The 16,287-nt window shown below is 44.0% G+C and overlaps 1 protein-coding gene across 1 annotated transcript; it reads left to right on the forward strand.

The window, feature by feature from the left end:
• The first annotated feature begins 243 nt into the window (after positions 1 to 243).
• Positions 244 to 16,283, forward strand: GDPD1 (glycerophosphodiester phosphodiesterase domain containing 1). Its single transcript, XM_066563295.1, has 10 exons — positions 244 to 535; positions 4,701 to 4,743; positions 8,021 to 8,156; positions 8,733 to 8,778; positions 9,317 to 9,435; positions 10,250 to 10,339; positions 11,058 to 11,191; positions 11,681 to 11,740; positions 12,486 to 12,537; positions 13,077 to 16,283. The coding sequence occupies exons 1-10, from the start codon at positions 400 to 402 to the stop codon at positions 13,197 to 13,199; spliced, it is 939 nt and encodes a 312-aa protein (XP_066419392.1). The 5' UTR covers positions 244 to 399; the 3' UTR covers positions 13,200 to 16,283.
• Positions 16,284 to 16,287: the final 4 nt, after the last annotated feature.

The following is a 16,287-nucleotide window of genomic DNA, read 5'->3' on the forward strand; positions in this document are numbered from 1 at the left end:
CCGTGACAGCCCCGCCCATGAGGCGGGCGCTGGGCGGGGGTGTGGAAAACACATCCCTCCACCTGAGAGCAGACAGCCGGCACGGCGCAGTTGGGAATTAAAGCGTTTAATTGGGAATTACCCGCAGAGCGATTGGGAAGCAGCGGTAGCTGCGAGCAGCCCCTCAGGGCCGGGCGGGAAGGGAAGGACGCGGGGCCGCCGCGCCTGCGCGCTGCGCTCCTGGCGGTGCCGGGGCGGCTGCGCGGGCGCAGAGGCTGCGCTCCCTCAGAGCCGCCGCCGCTGCTGCCTCGGAGCCTCCGCGTCCCGCAGCGGCTCCGCCTCGCTGCGAGCCGGCTGCGGGCTGGGACACGGACACGGACCGCGGCAGGACGGGCCGGGACAGCCGGTGACGGGTGAAGGATGTCGGCCACGCTCTACGTGCTCTCCACGCTGGGTGGATACGTCCTCACCTCCGCGCTTCTCCTCAAGTGCCCGGGGCTGCTCCACCGGCCCAAGCGGCAGCGCTTTCGCTGCCGGCACATCTCGCACCGCGGCGGTGAGTGAGGGGGTGCGGGGATGGAGGCGAGGGGATGCGGGAGCCTTTCTGCTCTCTGCCGCTCCTGAGGGACGGTCCCCGCCCGGCGCTCGGGGCTCCGCGGCCCGCGGGCGCTGCTCCCTCACGACCCCGGGGCGCTGCTCGGGCCCCCGGGCGCGGGAGGCTCGTGAGGGACTGCGCGGTGTCCGTGCCTTGCAGCGGGCTCCCTTTAAACCTTCCTCCCTCAGCCTAATTTTAGGTGCCACCTGCTGACCAGTGCCTCGGTTCAGCGCGGAATTAATCTCCGAAGTCCGACCGCGCTAGTCGAAAATCAGCTTTTTTTTCCTTTTTTTTTTTTTTTTTTTTAGTTACGGGGCGTGATGTTTTCCCTCTCAAACACGTCTATTTTTTTTTTTTTTTTTTTCTTCTGACAATTCTGTATCCTGGCATTTCTCTCCCCAACCAGATGGGCGTCTGGCTGTTGCTTAGGTCAGGTACAAGAGAGCAATTTTCTTGCTTCTGACCTCCTGTTTGCTTTGCTTTCTGCTTTCAGGGGAAGCAGAATTTGCTGTGACTCTGTTCTTGTTCCCCTCGGTGTTGCAGGCAGACAGTGAATGGCTCAGTGCCCTGGGAAAACCCTCTCGCATTTGAAAGTCAGGCATGTTGATTCCGTCTAAAATAGGCTTTTAAGTTTCTCCCAGCTATTCCAAAGCAATGGGAGGGGGGAAATGCAGTAAGGTGTGTCTTCCTGTTCTGTAGAGATCAGCTCTGTGCTCTTCCCTGCTGCCTCACCTCATTTTTGAAAATAGGTAGTTTGCTAGTAAATATTTTTCGATATTTTGTGTGAGAGATGTCTGGTGCCGAGTTTAAACAATTTTCAATATCAAACTTAGTGCCGGTTTACGTAGGGGGTGATCACAGTTTTAGCCAGTGGTCCTTGACAAATGCTGCTGCCTTGAATTATTGAAATCTAAAAACTGGATCTGATCTCGTAATAATTTTATTCCTGGCGCTTCTTTCATTTAGTTCATTTGGCAGTTTAGGTTTCTTTGTAACTAGTAAAATGTAGCTTTTTGTGTGGACTATCTATATTATCTGTTACTTGGTATTTATATTTTTCCTTCAGCGAAAGAAAAGGTTCTTAATTTAGGGATTTCCCAATTTGGTTTTTTTTTATTTGTAAACTGTTAAAAACTTGCAGGCGACTTTGTTGGAACTTCATCTTCTGTTCTCACTCCTTTGCAAGCACCTTCGTTAAGATACACAGCCCCGAGCCTGGAATGCGAGGGCTCGGCCCGGTCGCTCTGAGCTCCATCGGAACTGCAGCAAAGCCTCGCTCAAGGCAGGATTATTCCTCAGGCATTCAAAGTCCACGGGCTGCGAATTGTTCCTGTGAAATCCACCTGAGGCGGGAGGGCAGCCCTGGGCGTTCCCAGCAGCTTTTGCCCATCTGAGGCTGAAGATCACTCGTGCTTTGCTCTCCTTGGTGTTTACCCTGTAACATAAATTCCTGTGGGACTTGAGTTCCCGGCTTTAGTCACGCTGTAGCTTTAGACTCAGTGTCATGTTTCCTATTGCATTGCTCCAATTAGCTTAACTTGTTTGGCTTTTTCCTCTCTGGGATGAAACCTTGTACAGTCAGGTTTTTTTAAAGTCTGAGGGGCTTGATTTATGGTGCTTTTTCATTCAAGGATTTTGTCACCTTGTTTCGTAGAATCATCCCTGAATTATTTCTTCATGTCTGCATAATTTTTAAATTGGTCATTTCTGAGGGCAATTATTGAGTCTTGATATTCTGTGTTGGAGTCCTCTGTCAATGCCAGCAGCCTGGGCTGCAGGGTCTCAGAGAGAGGGTAGCATGATGATTTTTACACAGAATAATTCAGATTGGAAGGGACCTCTGGAGATTGCATCCGACCAGAGCAGGTTAACCAGGACCTGGTCCAGTTGGGTTTTGAGTACATCCAGGGATGGAGCCTCCACAACCTCTCCAGGGAGCCTGTTCCAAAGTTTGCTCACTCCTGCAACAAAAAAGGGGTTTTTCTTACATTTATAAATGGAATTTCCTGCATTTAAACCTGTTCCCATTCCTCTTGTCCTTTCCCTGGGCACCACCAAGAAGAGTTTGCCTGAGTCTTTACTCCCTCCCATCCAGTATTTACATGTGCAGGATCCTTTCCAGACAAAACAATTCCAGCACCCTCAGCCTCTCATCCCTTAATTTTCACAGCCCTTCCTTGGACTTTCTCTGGTAGATCCAGGTCAATCTTGTGCTTTGGAGCCCAGAACTGGACGTGGTGCTCCAGCTGTGGTTTCAGCAATGCTGAGCAGAGGGGAGCAATCACCCCCCTTGAGCTGCTGGCCCCAAAACCTTCTGAGGGTCACCTCCTGAGGCAGTGCTTGGTGCTGGCTCTCTCTTGGCCGTGGTGGTGCTTGCAGAGTGGGAATGTGCCCTCCTGAAGTCTGGATGTGCCATTTTGGCTGGGGAGGGTCTGTTCCTCACAGGGAATGAGCCCATGAAGCTGGAGGGGTGTTTGAGGAAGTGTCAGGAGCCCTTTGGTCAGCCCAGCCCTCTCACTTTTCTGGGAGAAAATTACTTTTATCTATTAACTTGTGTAGTTCCCTTTTCTGCCTGTGGTTGCTGATTTAGAATTCCTCTTTCAGCTGATCTCTCAACTTTGTTCCTCGTTTCCCCCATTTGACTCACCACCCCTGCCATGTCACCATCCCTGGCCCTTGACCACCTCCCTGCCATGTGATTTGTCACATCAGCCACCTCAAACTTTTATCTTTCGAACTTTCTGCCCAGGAATGCCAGGGTACTCTTGCTTTGCTCACAGATTGAGGCCTTGACTCGGGTGTTTTGGTCCTTCCCTCACTGTTCAGGATGTATGGGCTGGATTGCCACAGCTGATAAGTTATCTAAAAACCTCAATTATTATTGCAGTTAATTTGTAACTGATCAGCCAGGCCCTGTGCAGGGGATTCCCATTTGTTGGGCAATCACCAGATGGGTACCCTGAGGTTCTCCTGCTCTCCTCTGTCCCTTGGTTCACTTTTGCTACTCAGCCAACTCCCAGTGCTGCAGTCAGATCCCATAAAATGCTGGTGAATGTCTGATCACAGGAGCTGCTGTGGTCTCACCATATTGTTTTACATTAAACCCTGCAGATTTTTGTCATCATGCTCCTAAGTCTTCCATTTTGTACACCTGCCTGAGAACAACAATTTTAAATTGGTGGTTGTGCATTGCTTTAATTAAGTAACTGAGCACAGGTTTAGGTAAGTATGTCCTGGTGAGGCTTTGTTAACAGGCAAGGCCTTAATTGGAGCTCTTATAATTGCTGTTTACAAAGTCTGTCATTCATTACTGTCAGAGAGCAGGTGAAATTTGCATAGATATCTTCATCAGCACGTGTATCCTCCTGAGGTTGTTTTGTTTTCCAGTCTATAATATTGCCTCAGAAAAAGGCTGGAAAAGGCACAACCTTTTCCAGTCCCTAATCAGGCTGATTTTTCAAGATTTTTATGCAGAGATTGCTGGCTTAGGACTTGCAGAGTTTAATCCTGCCTGAGAGAAAATTAAATTTGCTTGTCCTTTCATTTCTTAGCTGAAATGGATGCGTGTTTGATTCCTTGTGTGTGAGACCTCCCTTCTCCTGCAGCACAGACCTTTATTGGCAGATCTGTGCTGGTTGGGGAATGTCCTTGCACTGAGCACAGGTTGTCACCTATAGGTTGTCACCTATTTCACCCCAGCTGGGTTATACATTTAGAGGGTGTCAGCTTTAGAATGACTTGGGTGCTTTAATTCATAGCTTTTTTTGTTATTTTTTTTCTCTCGTTACTCTTCCCATCAACTCTCAACTCCATTTTTGCATGTGCTTTCCCTGTGCCTGTGGGGCTTATTGTCCTAGCTAAATACCTCTGGTAAAACAAACACTTTGGTTTGAATATTCTAAATGTTACACAAATCCAAGATCAATTCTTTTTTAAAATAATTTTACCTGAAGAAGGTTGTGTCTCTCCAGAACATTAGTGGCAACAGAGATTTCTGCCTTGAGCTTCACCCTAATTTCTCAAAATATGCATATTTTTAGAACCTGCTACTTTTAAATTATATTTTCAGCGGGATTGAGGGGAGGAAAAGGATTTAGTGTAAGTTTTATTTTTGTTGTTTCTGTAGGTGCTGGAGAGAACCTGGAGAACACAATGGCAGCCTTTCACCAGTGAGTACAGAAGGATGAGAACATCTAAATGAGGTGTTCTCAGTGTCTTTAGTGAGTGAAACACCAAGGGAGGTGGGAATCCTCAGTTCTTTGGGGTCACAGTGTCCCATTTCTGAAAGTCAGCTCTCCTCTGGATAACCCCTGTGCATTGCCAAACATCCACTCCAGTTTCACCAGGAGGAGTTGGGATACCACAAATTATGGTCTGTGCTCAGTAACAAATGGAAACAACCCCTGGGGCCCGAGCTGTGCTAGCCAGCAAACCAGCACATAATGCTGTGCTTGATGCTGATTACTTCTATTCATTAATTTATCTCTATAAAGCAGAAAATGCTGCTCTTTGTGTTTGTTTCCTGCACTCACACTCTACAGTCTTGCAATGTGTGAAAGCCTCTTAGGGCTTTAAAATGGGGCTGGGACCAGAAAGCCTTTTAAGCCTCCAGCATTGAAGCAGTGAATTTTAACAAGGTTCTCAAAGGCATTTGAAGAAGCAGCATATCTGAAACTCCAGCTGCTGCTGAGAAGGGACCCCGTTATGTGGGCTCCTCTTTGTTTAGTTTGGGGTTTTTCTGATTTGCTTTGTGCTAAGGAGCCTCAGCAGTTTGCTGTTTCCCTGCAGCCTGAGGGGTGCCAGCTTTCCCAACCAAATAAAAGAAAGTTCTGCACTATTTTCTATCTCCATGGAAGCTCAGCATAGTTTTGTGTGGCTTTTTGTTTGGTTGGGTTTTTTTCCTGCTGGCCTGCCTTTTTGCAAGTCTGCTACCAGACTTTCTGAAAGTGCTTCTTCCTTTTTTTAACCATTTCTTAATTTTCATTTCATATCATACACACTCATTCTGTACACAAAGAGCTCTTGCAAGGGAAGTGACTCCATTATAATAAATAATTCCATAAATCATCTATTTTTATTTTATTCCCAGAAATAAGCAGTAATACTTAGAGTAAGGACTGTGCTGGGGAAATACAATTTGTGATGAATTTTTCTGACTCTCTTCTGCCCATTTCAATAATTTTAGAGCTGTGGTGGGACAATTGCACTGAGGTGCAGTTTTTGAACCCACAGCAGCTGCCAATAGCAAAGTTCATCAGAGCAAAGAGAGCCAGGGTAGCTCTGCAGGAAGCAGAGCAATTTCCCCCTGTTAGGAGTGGAAACTCTTCTGGCTCCTTTTGGGAAGGGGTAAAGGCTTTGTCCATCCCATTTGCTCATTCCCATCTTCACAAATAAGTAGCAAAAGGAACGGGGTAGAAAATCAGTGATCTGGCTGGTGCAAAATGGTCAGGATTGGCTCAAAGAGCTGATGTGAGCTGATCAATTGATAATGCATCAGATTCTGTGTGAAGCCAGACAGGGTGTGTCTGCAGGAACTGTCCTTGCAGGTTTGCACAAGCAGGAACATTTGCCTGTTGCTGTAGGTGAATGTTTCTATGGGGGGAGGAAACCTTTATTGGCAATTTCAGTTTCTATACTGCTTAATTTCCAAATATTCTGGAAGGAAATGAGAAGCTTTTTGTACCAAAGACAATATTTTTTTAGTTTTGTTTTATTGGGTAAGATGCATAATAGATGGGGGGGTAGGATTATAATCTTTTTCTACCATATTTAAATGCTTCTGTGGTGGTTTTAGATTATAAAACAACAGATTTTAAGCAGGAGCACTCTCACCCTGACTTAGAAATGTGAGGCTACCTCACAGCTTGAGCTCTGGAGCAGTTGGATCTGAATCCACAATGATGTTCTGAATCTGGAGCCTTCTCTGGAGCAGTGTGAATTTGACAGAACAAACTGATTTCCAGCTGGGACAGCTCAGCACTTGAGGAGCTTATTTAGCACTGAGCTGCTTGTAAGGGCCTGGCACAGCCTCAAATCTGGTAACAAGGAAAGTTCTTGTTCTCCCCTTTCCATGCAGCAGCAGCCCTGGCTTTCTAAAGCAAGAAATATTGCTAATAAAAATCTGCTGGTGAGCTGATAAAAGATGGGAACATCTACAGATTTGGCAAATCTCCTCCAGCAGATTTGGAGTTGCTTTCCCTCAGGAGGAAAAAATCACCCAGTACAGCCTGTGATTCTTCCATATGTAACAGGATTCTGTTCCTCTTCTAATTCTTAATTAGCAGCACTGGCAAACAGTTCAGAAATTAGCTTCAATTTGATGACCCTCCTTGATCATCATCCCAGCTGGAGCAGAAATTGTGTTGAACACTTTGGGGAGTGTGTTCTGATTTATTTTTTGGTTTGTTACTCCGTCAGTGGATGCTCATGGGCTGTGTTCAGCAGCCAATAAAGCCCACAAGGAAAAGGTTGTTACTGAATTTACAGAGCTTTGGCTCTCAGGTAGGCACAGCTCACAGGTGCTGTGGGTTTGCTCAGAGCTGGATGAAAAGGTTTTGAAGGAAGAGTTCAGCCTTTTACCTGTCTGCTGGAATGACACCTCTTTTCTAGTTAAATGAGCAATTCACTGCTCATTGCAGTAAAGCTTTTTTTTTGTTCTGGTGGGAGGTTTCTTGTTCTTATATCCATCAATATCATTATTACTTTTTGCTTTCCTTACTCCTTCTATGAACCAAACTACTATGGAGTGGAATTGGGCTTGGATTAGAGCTTTTCAAAGCAGTGGGTTGGAACAGGAATAGTTACTTTGCTTTGAAAACTATGACTGGATGTTTAGTGGTTTCTTTCCTTTTTAATTTAAATTAAAACTTTTTCATTAAAACAATAGTTTCAGGTTGTTTTGCTACCCAATAAAACAGCCAAAAGCCTGAAAGTCCCACTGCTATTTTCCTGATCCATCCCTTTCTGGTGAATATAAATAAAGTAAAAAAAAAAAAAACCAAAAACAAAACAACTTTCACACCCCTGTCATTTGTTGTTTCTAACCACAAATTCAATTTCTTTTTTCAAAACCTTCCTTCCTGCAGTGGGCAGATGTGCTGCTGCTATAAACACCCCACTCCAAATCCTGACCCAATCCTTTAGGAGCAGGTTTCTCAATCCTGGGCTGGCAGGCTGCAATCCACAGGTGAGCTTCCCAAATCCTGTGGGAGACACAGCCAAAAATCCCATCTCTGCTTCAAGAGCTGTCGTTTATTCTTGCATCAGCTTCCCACTGCAGCAGGATTGTGAGGATCCCTGTTTGCTCCTTGCTTTGCAGCAGGATTGGGAGGATTCCTTGCGCCATTAAAGCGTCCAGAGCCCTTCCAGTGGGGTTGCTTTGTGGAATTTGTTGGGTTTGGAGCTGCACAAAGCACCTGAGTGGCTCAGGGCAGCCTTTCCTTGCAGCGCCGTTAATTTGGGGACAGACATGTTGGAGCTGGATTGTCACCTGACAAAAGATGAGCAAGTGGTTGTGTCCCATGATGAGAACCTCAAGAGATCAACAGGAGTTGATGTCAACATATCTGACCTCAAATACTCGGTGAGTTGAGGAGGAAATGGGCTGGGGGTGTTGAAAAATGGATTTGTGGGGTGGGCAGGGGGCTCTGAGTGTGCCTGGTGCCCAGAACCAAAGGGGAGGACTCACCTCAATCAAAAACCCAAACCAAAAACCCAGCCCGACCTAAACCACCCTCCCTGTGCAGTCAGGAGATCACACCTGGCACATTGCACAGGGGAATTTACCCCTCAGTGTCAGCCTGGGTGAATGGCTCTGAGCTGGGGGTTTTGTCACACCGATGGCACAGGGACAAAAGCTCTTCTGGTGTCACCAATTTTTAGTGGGAAAACTGGGAGATGGATCCCTCTGCCTCAACAGTGGAATTGTCCGAATTCTCAGACATCTGGGAAAGTTTTGCTTTGTTCCATTACAGGTGACACAAATCTAAGAATGCCAAATAGTTCCATTAATACTGAAAATGGTGCTACTAAACCAGTTTTTTGGATGAGGAGATAAGTGGCTTGTGAATTAGGATTTTTTTTTTTTGGTCTTTTGGGAGGATGGTTGTGATTATATCCCTGCATTTGAATTTATGTTCCATTCCTCTTTATTTTTAAGGAACTTCCACCCTATCTCTGCAAGTTGGATGTCACCTTTCAGAAAGGTGAGATGTTTGCCTCTTGCTGTTTCAATTTTCCATTTGGCAAAGGGAACAGAAAAGTGCATTTTCTTCTCTCAATATCATGACAAAAGAAGTTTCAAAAGAAAAATACAGCCCTGGCTGTAGAAAGCAGTACAGTAGTTACTGTAGGTGTGACTTGGAGTTCAGAAGGAAATTTTGTTCTCATTTGGTGTTTTTCACATTCATCTCATTGCATTTGGTGTGTGGTAACTGAGCCTGTGTTTGCTATTTCAGGATTTTAATGTTGCCTGTACTCCTACTGTTGCTAAATAATGAGTGAATTTCATGAAGTTAAACCCTGAATGTGCAACATGCTCAGGGCATTTTCATTATGGAAATGAGCTTGTCATAGTTAATTACAGCTGAATGAAGTCATTTTTTTGTTTAAAAATATGATTATCCTTGGAACTTTATACTTTTAACATAAAAGTTTGAAGGTAACGAGTGCTCTGACATTTCTGCTGTTATCTGTGGTTTGTTAAAAGTGGCCCCAGCAGTGAGAAATTTCTTGTTTCCCCAGAAAGTCAGTGTGAGGGGACAGACAACCGAATCCCACTCCTGCAAGAGGTGTTTGAGGCATTTCCAGAGATTCCTGTCAACATTGACATCAAAATGAACAACGATGTGTTGATCAGAAAGGTACATGGGAACCTGCTGGGCTGGCAGTGCAGGCAGGGCAATGCTGCTGATATTCCAGAGGGGTTTTGGGAATTCTGGCAGTCTGTGATAGCAACATCTGTGTTCTTGGACTGCTTCACCCTTCACATGTTGGGTCCTGCTCCCTGAGTGAGGTAATGCAGGAGACAGAGAGGGGATCTTGTGCAAGGTATTCTGGAAAAGCTCTTTAGGACCCTTCATCTGGAGGAGAAACTGCTCCAGCACTGCTGGAGCCATGTTTGGTTTGTACCTCATGGGAAGGCTCTTCTTAGGAACTGCTGCTCCCCAAAGCAGCACAAAAATGATGTGATTGTGTAGATAGTGATGATGTCAACGTATCTGACCTCAAATACTCAGTGAGTTGAGGAGGAAATGGGCTGGGGGTGTTGAAAAGGGCATTTGTGGGGTGGGCAGGGGGCTCTGTGTGCCTGGTGCCCAAAACCAAAGGGGAGGATTCACCTCAATACAGAACCCAAACAAAAAACCCAGCCCAACCTGAAAGTCCCTGTGTAATTAGTAAGAAAGTAGAAGGTGACACCTGTGTAGATGTGTTCAACACAGAGGGAAATCTTTCCAGAAAATATTAGTTTGTCATTTAGATTCCTTGAATTCTTTAGGGTTTTTTGTAGCTATAATCTGTTGTCCTGAACACCTTTTATTTCCCATCAAAGCATCCCAACCACCTTATGGTGGGGAAAAAAATAAAGAACATTTCCCTGGAATGATTTCCAAAGCAAGCAGAGTTTCAGTTCGTTCCCAGTGGCTCCAGGTGAGAGCTGTGCTTTCTGTGCTGCAGGTCTCAGAGCTGGTGAGTCAGTACAAGAGGGAGCACCTGACCGTGTGGGGCAATGTCAATTATGAGATCGTATGCAAGTGTTTCAAGGAGGTAAGGCTGAGTCCAGCTAAGCTTTGGTACTGTGTGCTCACAAATCCTCCAGAAAAGCACCCTGCAAATCAAGATTTAACCAGCTGAGCCAGCCTTCTACTCATGGTGAGAAATTCTGTGCTCAGATTGTGCTGCTAAAACAAGATTAGCACAGTTAACACTCCTCTACCCTGCCATAAAATACTTGAGCAATTAAGCTTAGTCATGTTTTATTCTTGTTTTATGCAATATAGGGCATTGCAATTTTATGCCAGGAGTTCTTAGAAGCCTGCTTTGCACATCATTCATCTGATAAAAAGCAATTTTTCCAAGGATTGCTGATTGTCTGTTTCTTTGCATGAAAATAATGGATGTGGCCACTAGTGGACACAGTTGCACCAGCATGAAGCTGTTCCTTCACAGCTGTAATTCTCCTCCTCCTTGTGCTGAGGAGTTTTACAATTTAGAATTAAATTAAAATTGTGCTTAGTCCAAGGGAGTGATGCACCTGAGTGAAATCCACCTTGTTGATATTTCAGTCTAGTTGATGATTTCAATTTATCTGTGCAGGATAACACCCCATTTCTTACCTGAACAGCAGTTAAACTTATTCACATAAAGCAGCTTAATCTCAGGTGTGATTGCTGAACTTCAGTCGTGCATTGATGAGTAAATTTAATTGCAACAGAGTCAAAATCAGAGTCAAGATAACTGAGAATCTCTTTCCTGGCTCCTGCAGAACTCTGACATTGCCACCATCTTCTGTGCCCAGCGTGTCCTCCTGCTCCTTGGCCTGTTCTACACTGGGCTGCTGCCATTTGTTCCCTTCCAGGAGGAATTCTTTGAGATTCCCATGCCTTCCATCATCCTCAAGTGAGTTCCAGCCCACTGCTGCCCCAGTGTGGAGCTGGTGATCCCTGATGCCTCCCTGAGCTGCTTTTGGGGGCTGAGGTTCCTTTTCTGTAGGTTTCTGTAGGCACTTCAGGATATTGCTGGGAGAATTCTGTGCACAGCAATAAGCAGCAGTTCTGTACTTGCAATAAATTCTTGCTCTTTTCTCCTCTTTTCTTGAGCACAAATTTGTCTGATAGGGCCAAGAGACAAGTCAGCAGTAGGGTGGAAATGAGATTTCACAATCTTCCTCATTCTTCACTCAAAATGCTGCAGAATTCTCATCTCTGCTGCTTCTCTTAAATGTAGCTCATTTCTCTTGTATAACCCAATTCTACGTCACTGTCTTGAGCAGTGAAATTACTGCTCCAATTTGAGCAAGATTAATTCTTTATGTTCCTTTTGCTGGAACATCTCAACTAAGATTTTAATCTGTGCTCTGGTAATTTTTGCTTTTCTCTTCCTCAACAGGCTGAAAGAACCAGAGAAGATGTCAAAAAGCCAGAGATTTGTTATCTGGCTGGCTGACACGTAAGATTTTTGTCTGATTAAGTTTTTATTTATATTTTGCCTTTAAATTAACACTTGACTCAAATAACTAAGATTAGCTATTGCTGTATCTATGCATTATATATTTTCAGTTCCTTCCAGCTTTTTGTCAGTGCAGGATAAATCAGATCCAAATCTTATGTAGGTGTGCTTTATGCTTTTATTTTCCATACACTGAAGCTTTCTAAGGTGCAGTAACAGTGGGAATTATTCCCATTGTGTCTGTTAAGCTTCTGCCCTTAATTCTGCTCAGCTAATTAACATGCAATTAGATGCAGAATGCAGATTTTGTGGATGTGGCTGTTTCATAATGTTGTCAGAGGAGTGACACTGTTTGCCTTACAAGGAACACTTTGCATTTTAAGTGTGCTTCAGAGGGGATTTAGTCACAGCTTTTCAGTGACTGCAGTGTCTCCTGCCTCTGACATCTGTTAGTTTAATTTCACCAGGACATTTTCCTGTCTTCTGGTGGGAAGGATGAAACCTCTCCTGAAAGCAGAGTGGTCCATCAGACAAGGTGTAAGGTCCCTGCAGGGTGAAGGATTTCTCTGCTGGATTTCATCTTCAGCAGAGCTGATACTTGAATTACTTGAACAATTTCTAGAATTGGATTTTGCTCATGGAAAACTCTACACACTGTATGGGAACTTCACTGCAGGTCATCAACAGACACTGCAAATTCCATAAATACCTGAAGTTGTTAATTAACCTCCCTCTCCTTTCTCAGGCTGCTGATGAGGAAGGCACTGTTTGATCACCTCACAGCTCGGGGCATCCAGGTACAGTGGGAAAAGCTGAAGTGAGAATTCAAACCAGACAGACCTGAAGGAGGTTCCTGTTCCCCCCAGCAAGCTCTTTGTGTTTCTGGGAGCATGAGCTGCTGTTTAGCTCCTGAGCAAAAGCTGCTGCTGTTATATTTGCAGTGCTCTGGTTGCAAAGGAAGATTTGTACACCCTGGGGGGGGGGGGGAAAGAGTTTTTCATTTAAATCTCTTGAAGTTTGGGGGTTTTTTTTCCCACTTCAAAATTAAGCCTATAAAATAAAAAGCCTATAAAATAAGCCTATAAAAAGCCTTTCACAAAATAATACTGATTTTTAGAAGGATACAAAGTCTCAGGTAGTGGAATTGGAGTCAGCAGTAAAAATGTCCCTTTTGGAAGGTGAGGGGGGGGAAAATCCAGCATCACAGTGTAATCATTTCTCATTTCAAATATGCAGTAACATCTCTCTCAGATCAAACAATTTAGGTTAAAAGTTACCTTTTCAAAAGAAATGAGTGTTTCCTGTAATACCTTGGTTGGTGTCTCCCATTTCACAGGTGTACATTTGGGTACTGAATGAAGAACAAGAATACAAGAGAGCCTTTGATCTTGGAGCTACTGGAGTGATGACAGACTATCCAACAAAACTGAAGGAGTTCTTGCATAATTACCCAGCATGAAGGAAGAAAACTGAGAAAGTCCTTCCAGAACAGATTGTGAGCCAAGGATTTTCCTCACTAAAAAAAATAATTGGGGGCAGCATGCACAGATCATTTTTGTTGGAAAGATGTAACTGATGATCTGTTACCTTGTTGTCAAATCACTACCTAATGTCAAGGTTGTCTATTTATTTTAAACTTTAATGACATAGTTTACATTTGTAAATAGCTCATTTAGTAACAGCACACTTCACAAATGATGATGATTAGGAAGAGAATTGCTTGATAAGGTACCTGTAGATAATAAGCATCATTTTACCTGTCACAAGTGTTCCTAAGCAGCTGTCCAGACATGTCAGTTATTCCAGTTATATTCTAGTGAGCAGAAACCGAAGAATTTCTGAAAGTGTAGCCTGTGTGTTTGCATTTCTTGTGTTGCTTTTAGATTTCAGGTAACTTCTAGAGAAAAAAAAAAAAGAGAGAAACAAAAACAGGCACAGGAGAAACAGCAAAGCTGACTCTGTGGCTGGCCAGGTAGTGAGGTGTACTCAGTGAAGGTGGTCACTTCTAGCCAAAATTAACTCAGTACAGATAAATTCTATTCCTCTCACTGACAATAATGTTGAACTTGAGTTGGAGCTGGATCTGGAGCCTCTCTGAGGTGATGGCAGCACTGTGACTTGTTGGTCCAGGTCTGAACACAGGATTTAAATCAGGTTCCAGTGCAGGGTCCAGCTTTGCCCCTGGCTCTGGCCTGCCTCTCATGGCAGTAGCTGAATTTCCAGGATGGAAAATTGCACTTGGTACAGATTTCACTCACTTTGAAATAGCCTTTTCACCATGTCCTAAAAGTCTTTTGCACATCTGTGGTTCTTGATGAACAGGAAGTTGTTTTTTAGGGTGAGGGACCAAAGAAGACTTAAATTTGGTCAGGAGTTTCAGGGACAAATGAAAATGCTCCTATTAAATGAATTCACCCATAGCAGATTATGTGTATTTATAAAGGGAGGAAGTGTCAATCTAGAATGTGTACAGACTTTTCTCTCCACAAAAATTCCTTCAATACCCATCATGTTTATGTGCGTGGATGTGGGAATAACTGGCAAAAGCCAGGAAAGCCCAGTTAGGCAGGAAGGTATTTCTGGAAGCTTCCATGGTGGTGTGTCCTTGTGAGCAGGAGTTACCCCTGTGTCAGACAGCTTGGAGCCTGCAGTGCCCCTTGGTGTGCTCAGGTTGTGGTTGGGCCTTCAGGGCTTTGATTTTGTGGCTTAATGGCCCCCAATGTCCAGAGCTCAGCCACTGAATCATCAGATGCCCTCTCGAAACAGGAGTTTGGCTCCAGCAGTGTCTGCTTCTTGAAGGGATTCCACGTGAAAATAATAGATTTGAAATAATAAACACAGTAATCAGATGTGGGTTTACTGCAAGGAGCAGCCACTGTGCTAAAAACTGATTTTTAAATCATTTTTTCCCCCTTGGTAGCTCAGATTTGGGAGGGTTCTTATTGCACCCCCCTGGCTGCTGTGCCATATTTATGATTGTGGAGCATCTTTGCTGTTCCACTGCCTGTCAGGAGGCTGTGAGGATGCCAAATCCATCTGCAGGGAGAGGGTTTGTTTCTGCACCACAGCTCCTTTCTGAGGAACAGGTCTGGGTGAAATGGAAAAAAACTGCTGCATTTAGGATTCAAGTGAACATGTGCTGATGGGGGCAGATGAGTTAATGTTGTCCTTTTGAATATCTGCCTGGTGAAGATGACTGCAGATTCAATTTCCTCCTAATTTAATCAGCCTTGTTGCTTATTGAATGGAAGAGAGGAAAATGTAACTTCCTAACTGTTCATGGGGGGAAAAGGATGAAGTTATTTATGAGGTACTAAGCTTTCTGTTTCCCTCTCAGACCAGTTCTGTCTGGTCACATAAGTGCTAATAATCAGTCAAGTCACAGCTCTGCTGCTTTTTAGAAGCTACAGAATAGTTATAGAAAAATGTTCCACATGCAGCTCAGTAAATTAAAAAAATTCCACCTTTCTGTCCTAATCTGGGTTTCTTAGCATTTGGTAGCTCCAGATAGTTTTTATGCAATGTGTGTTTTTTAAACTCAATTTTATTGCTGTTGAATTTGTAACACATGCACCGATATTAAGATACAGATATAATTATGGGTTTAGAAAATTCTATCAAAAACATATTAAAACTGTTTTGTTTCAGTTAGGAAGAGCTAAGTTTTAAAATGCCAGTTTTGATCTCTGACTTACTTTGTATCAAGTTTCCCCCAACACTCAATAAATGAACAATTTTCCATTACTCTATATTGGATGATAAAACGCAGGCACTGAAATGACAGTGTTTTATATTTAATTTTAATATTTTTATTCTCTCTAGCAGTAGAGATGGAAATTTCTGCCTTCTCAAATTCTCAACACATTTTTCAGCCCTATTTTGGTCAGACCACCAGTGTTCTTACATCTGATGGAGCTCCTGACTGTGCTGTTTGTACATTGACCTCTCCTGGATGAATCTGCTGCTCAATAGCTGAAATTGGGTTGGGAGGGCAGGAGTCCAGTGCTGGAAAAGCTGCAGGGTTTATTCTGAGCCCAGCTTTGATCTCATGGCACAGGAAATGTCCCATGGGTGAATCCCAGCCCCAGTGCACAGGGCCTAGGCCATGAGAGCTGTTTGTAACAACCACCATGGACTTGGGGTAACTCTAAAAAACAAATCCTTGTTCTATCCAGTCTTGTTTGGAATATTCCAGAATCGCTGTGTGATTTTTAAACCACTTGTACAGAAAAGCTTTTGTTGAGAACTTGCACAACTGTCCAGGAGGAGGATGTTCAGTTCATCTCTCTGAGGTGAGATTCTTTTCAGGTACTTTTAACTCTAAATATTGTTTTAACACTGTGTTCTCAAGCCTGTTGCAAACTGGTTTGTGTATGAAGGATGACTGCATGGATTTCAGGCACTTTGCATTTGCAGAAACTCTCGTGGACCTCTCTAGCTCCAAAGCCATGCAGTGATTTCTCTTTCCATGTGAAGAAGGATTTGATGCTTTTGAGATGTGGCACATTAAAACATCTTTGCTCATAAAAGGTCTAAAACTCAATGCT

Source organism: Molothrus aeneus, chromosome 20 (assembly GCF_037042795.1).
Source record: "Molothrus aeneus isolate 106 chromosome 20, BPBGC_Maene_1.0, whole genome shotgun sequence".
Taxonomy (NCBI): domain Eukaryota; kingdom Metazoa; phylum Chordata; class Aves; order Passeriformes; family Icteridae; genus Molothrus; species Molothrus aeneus.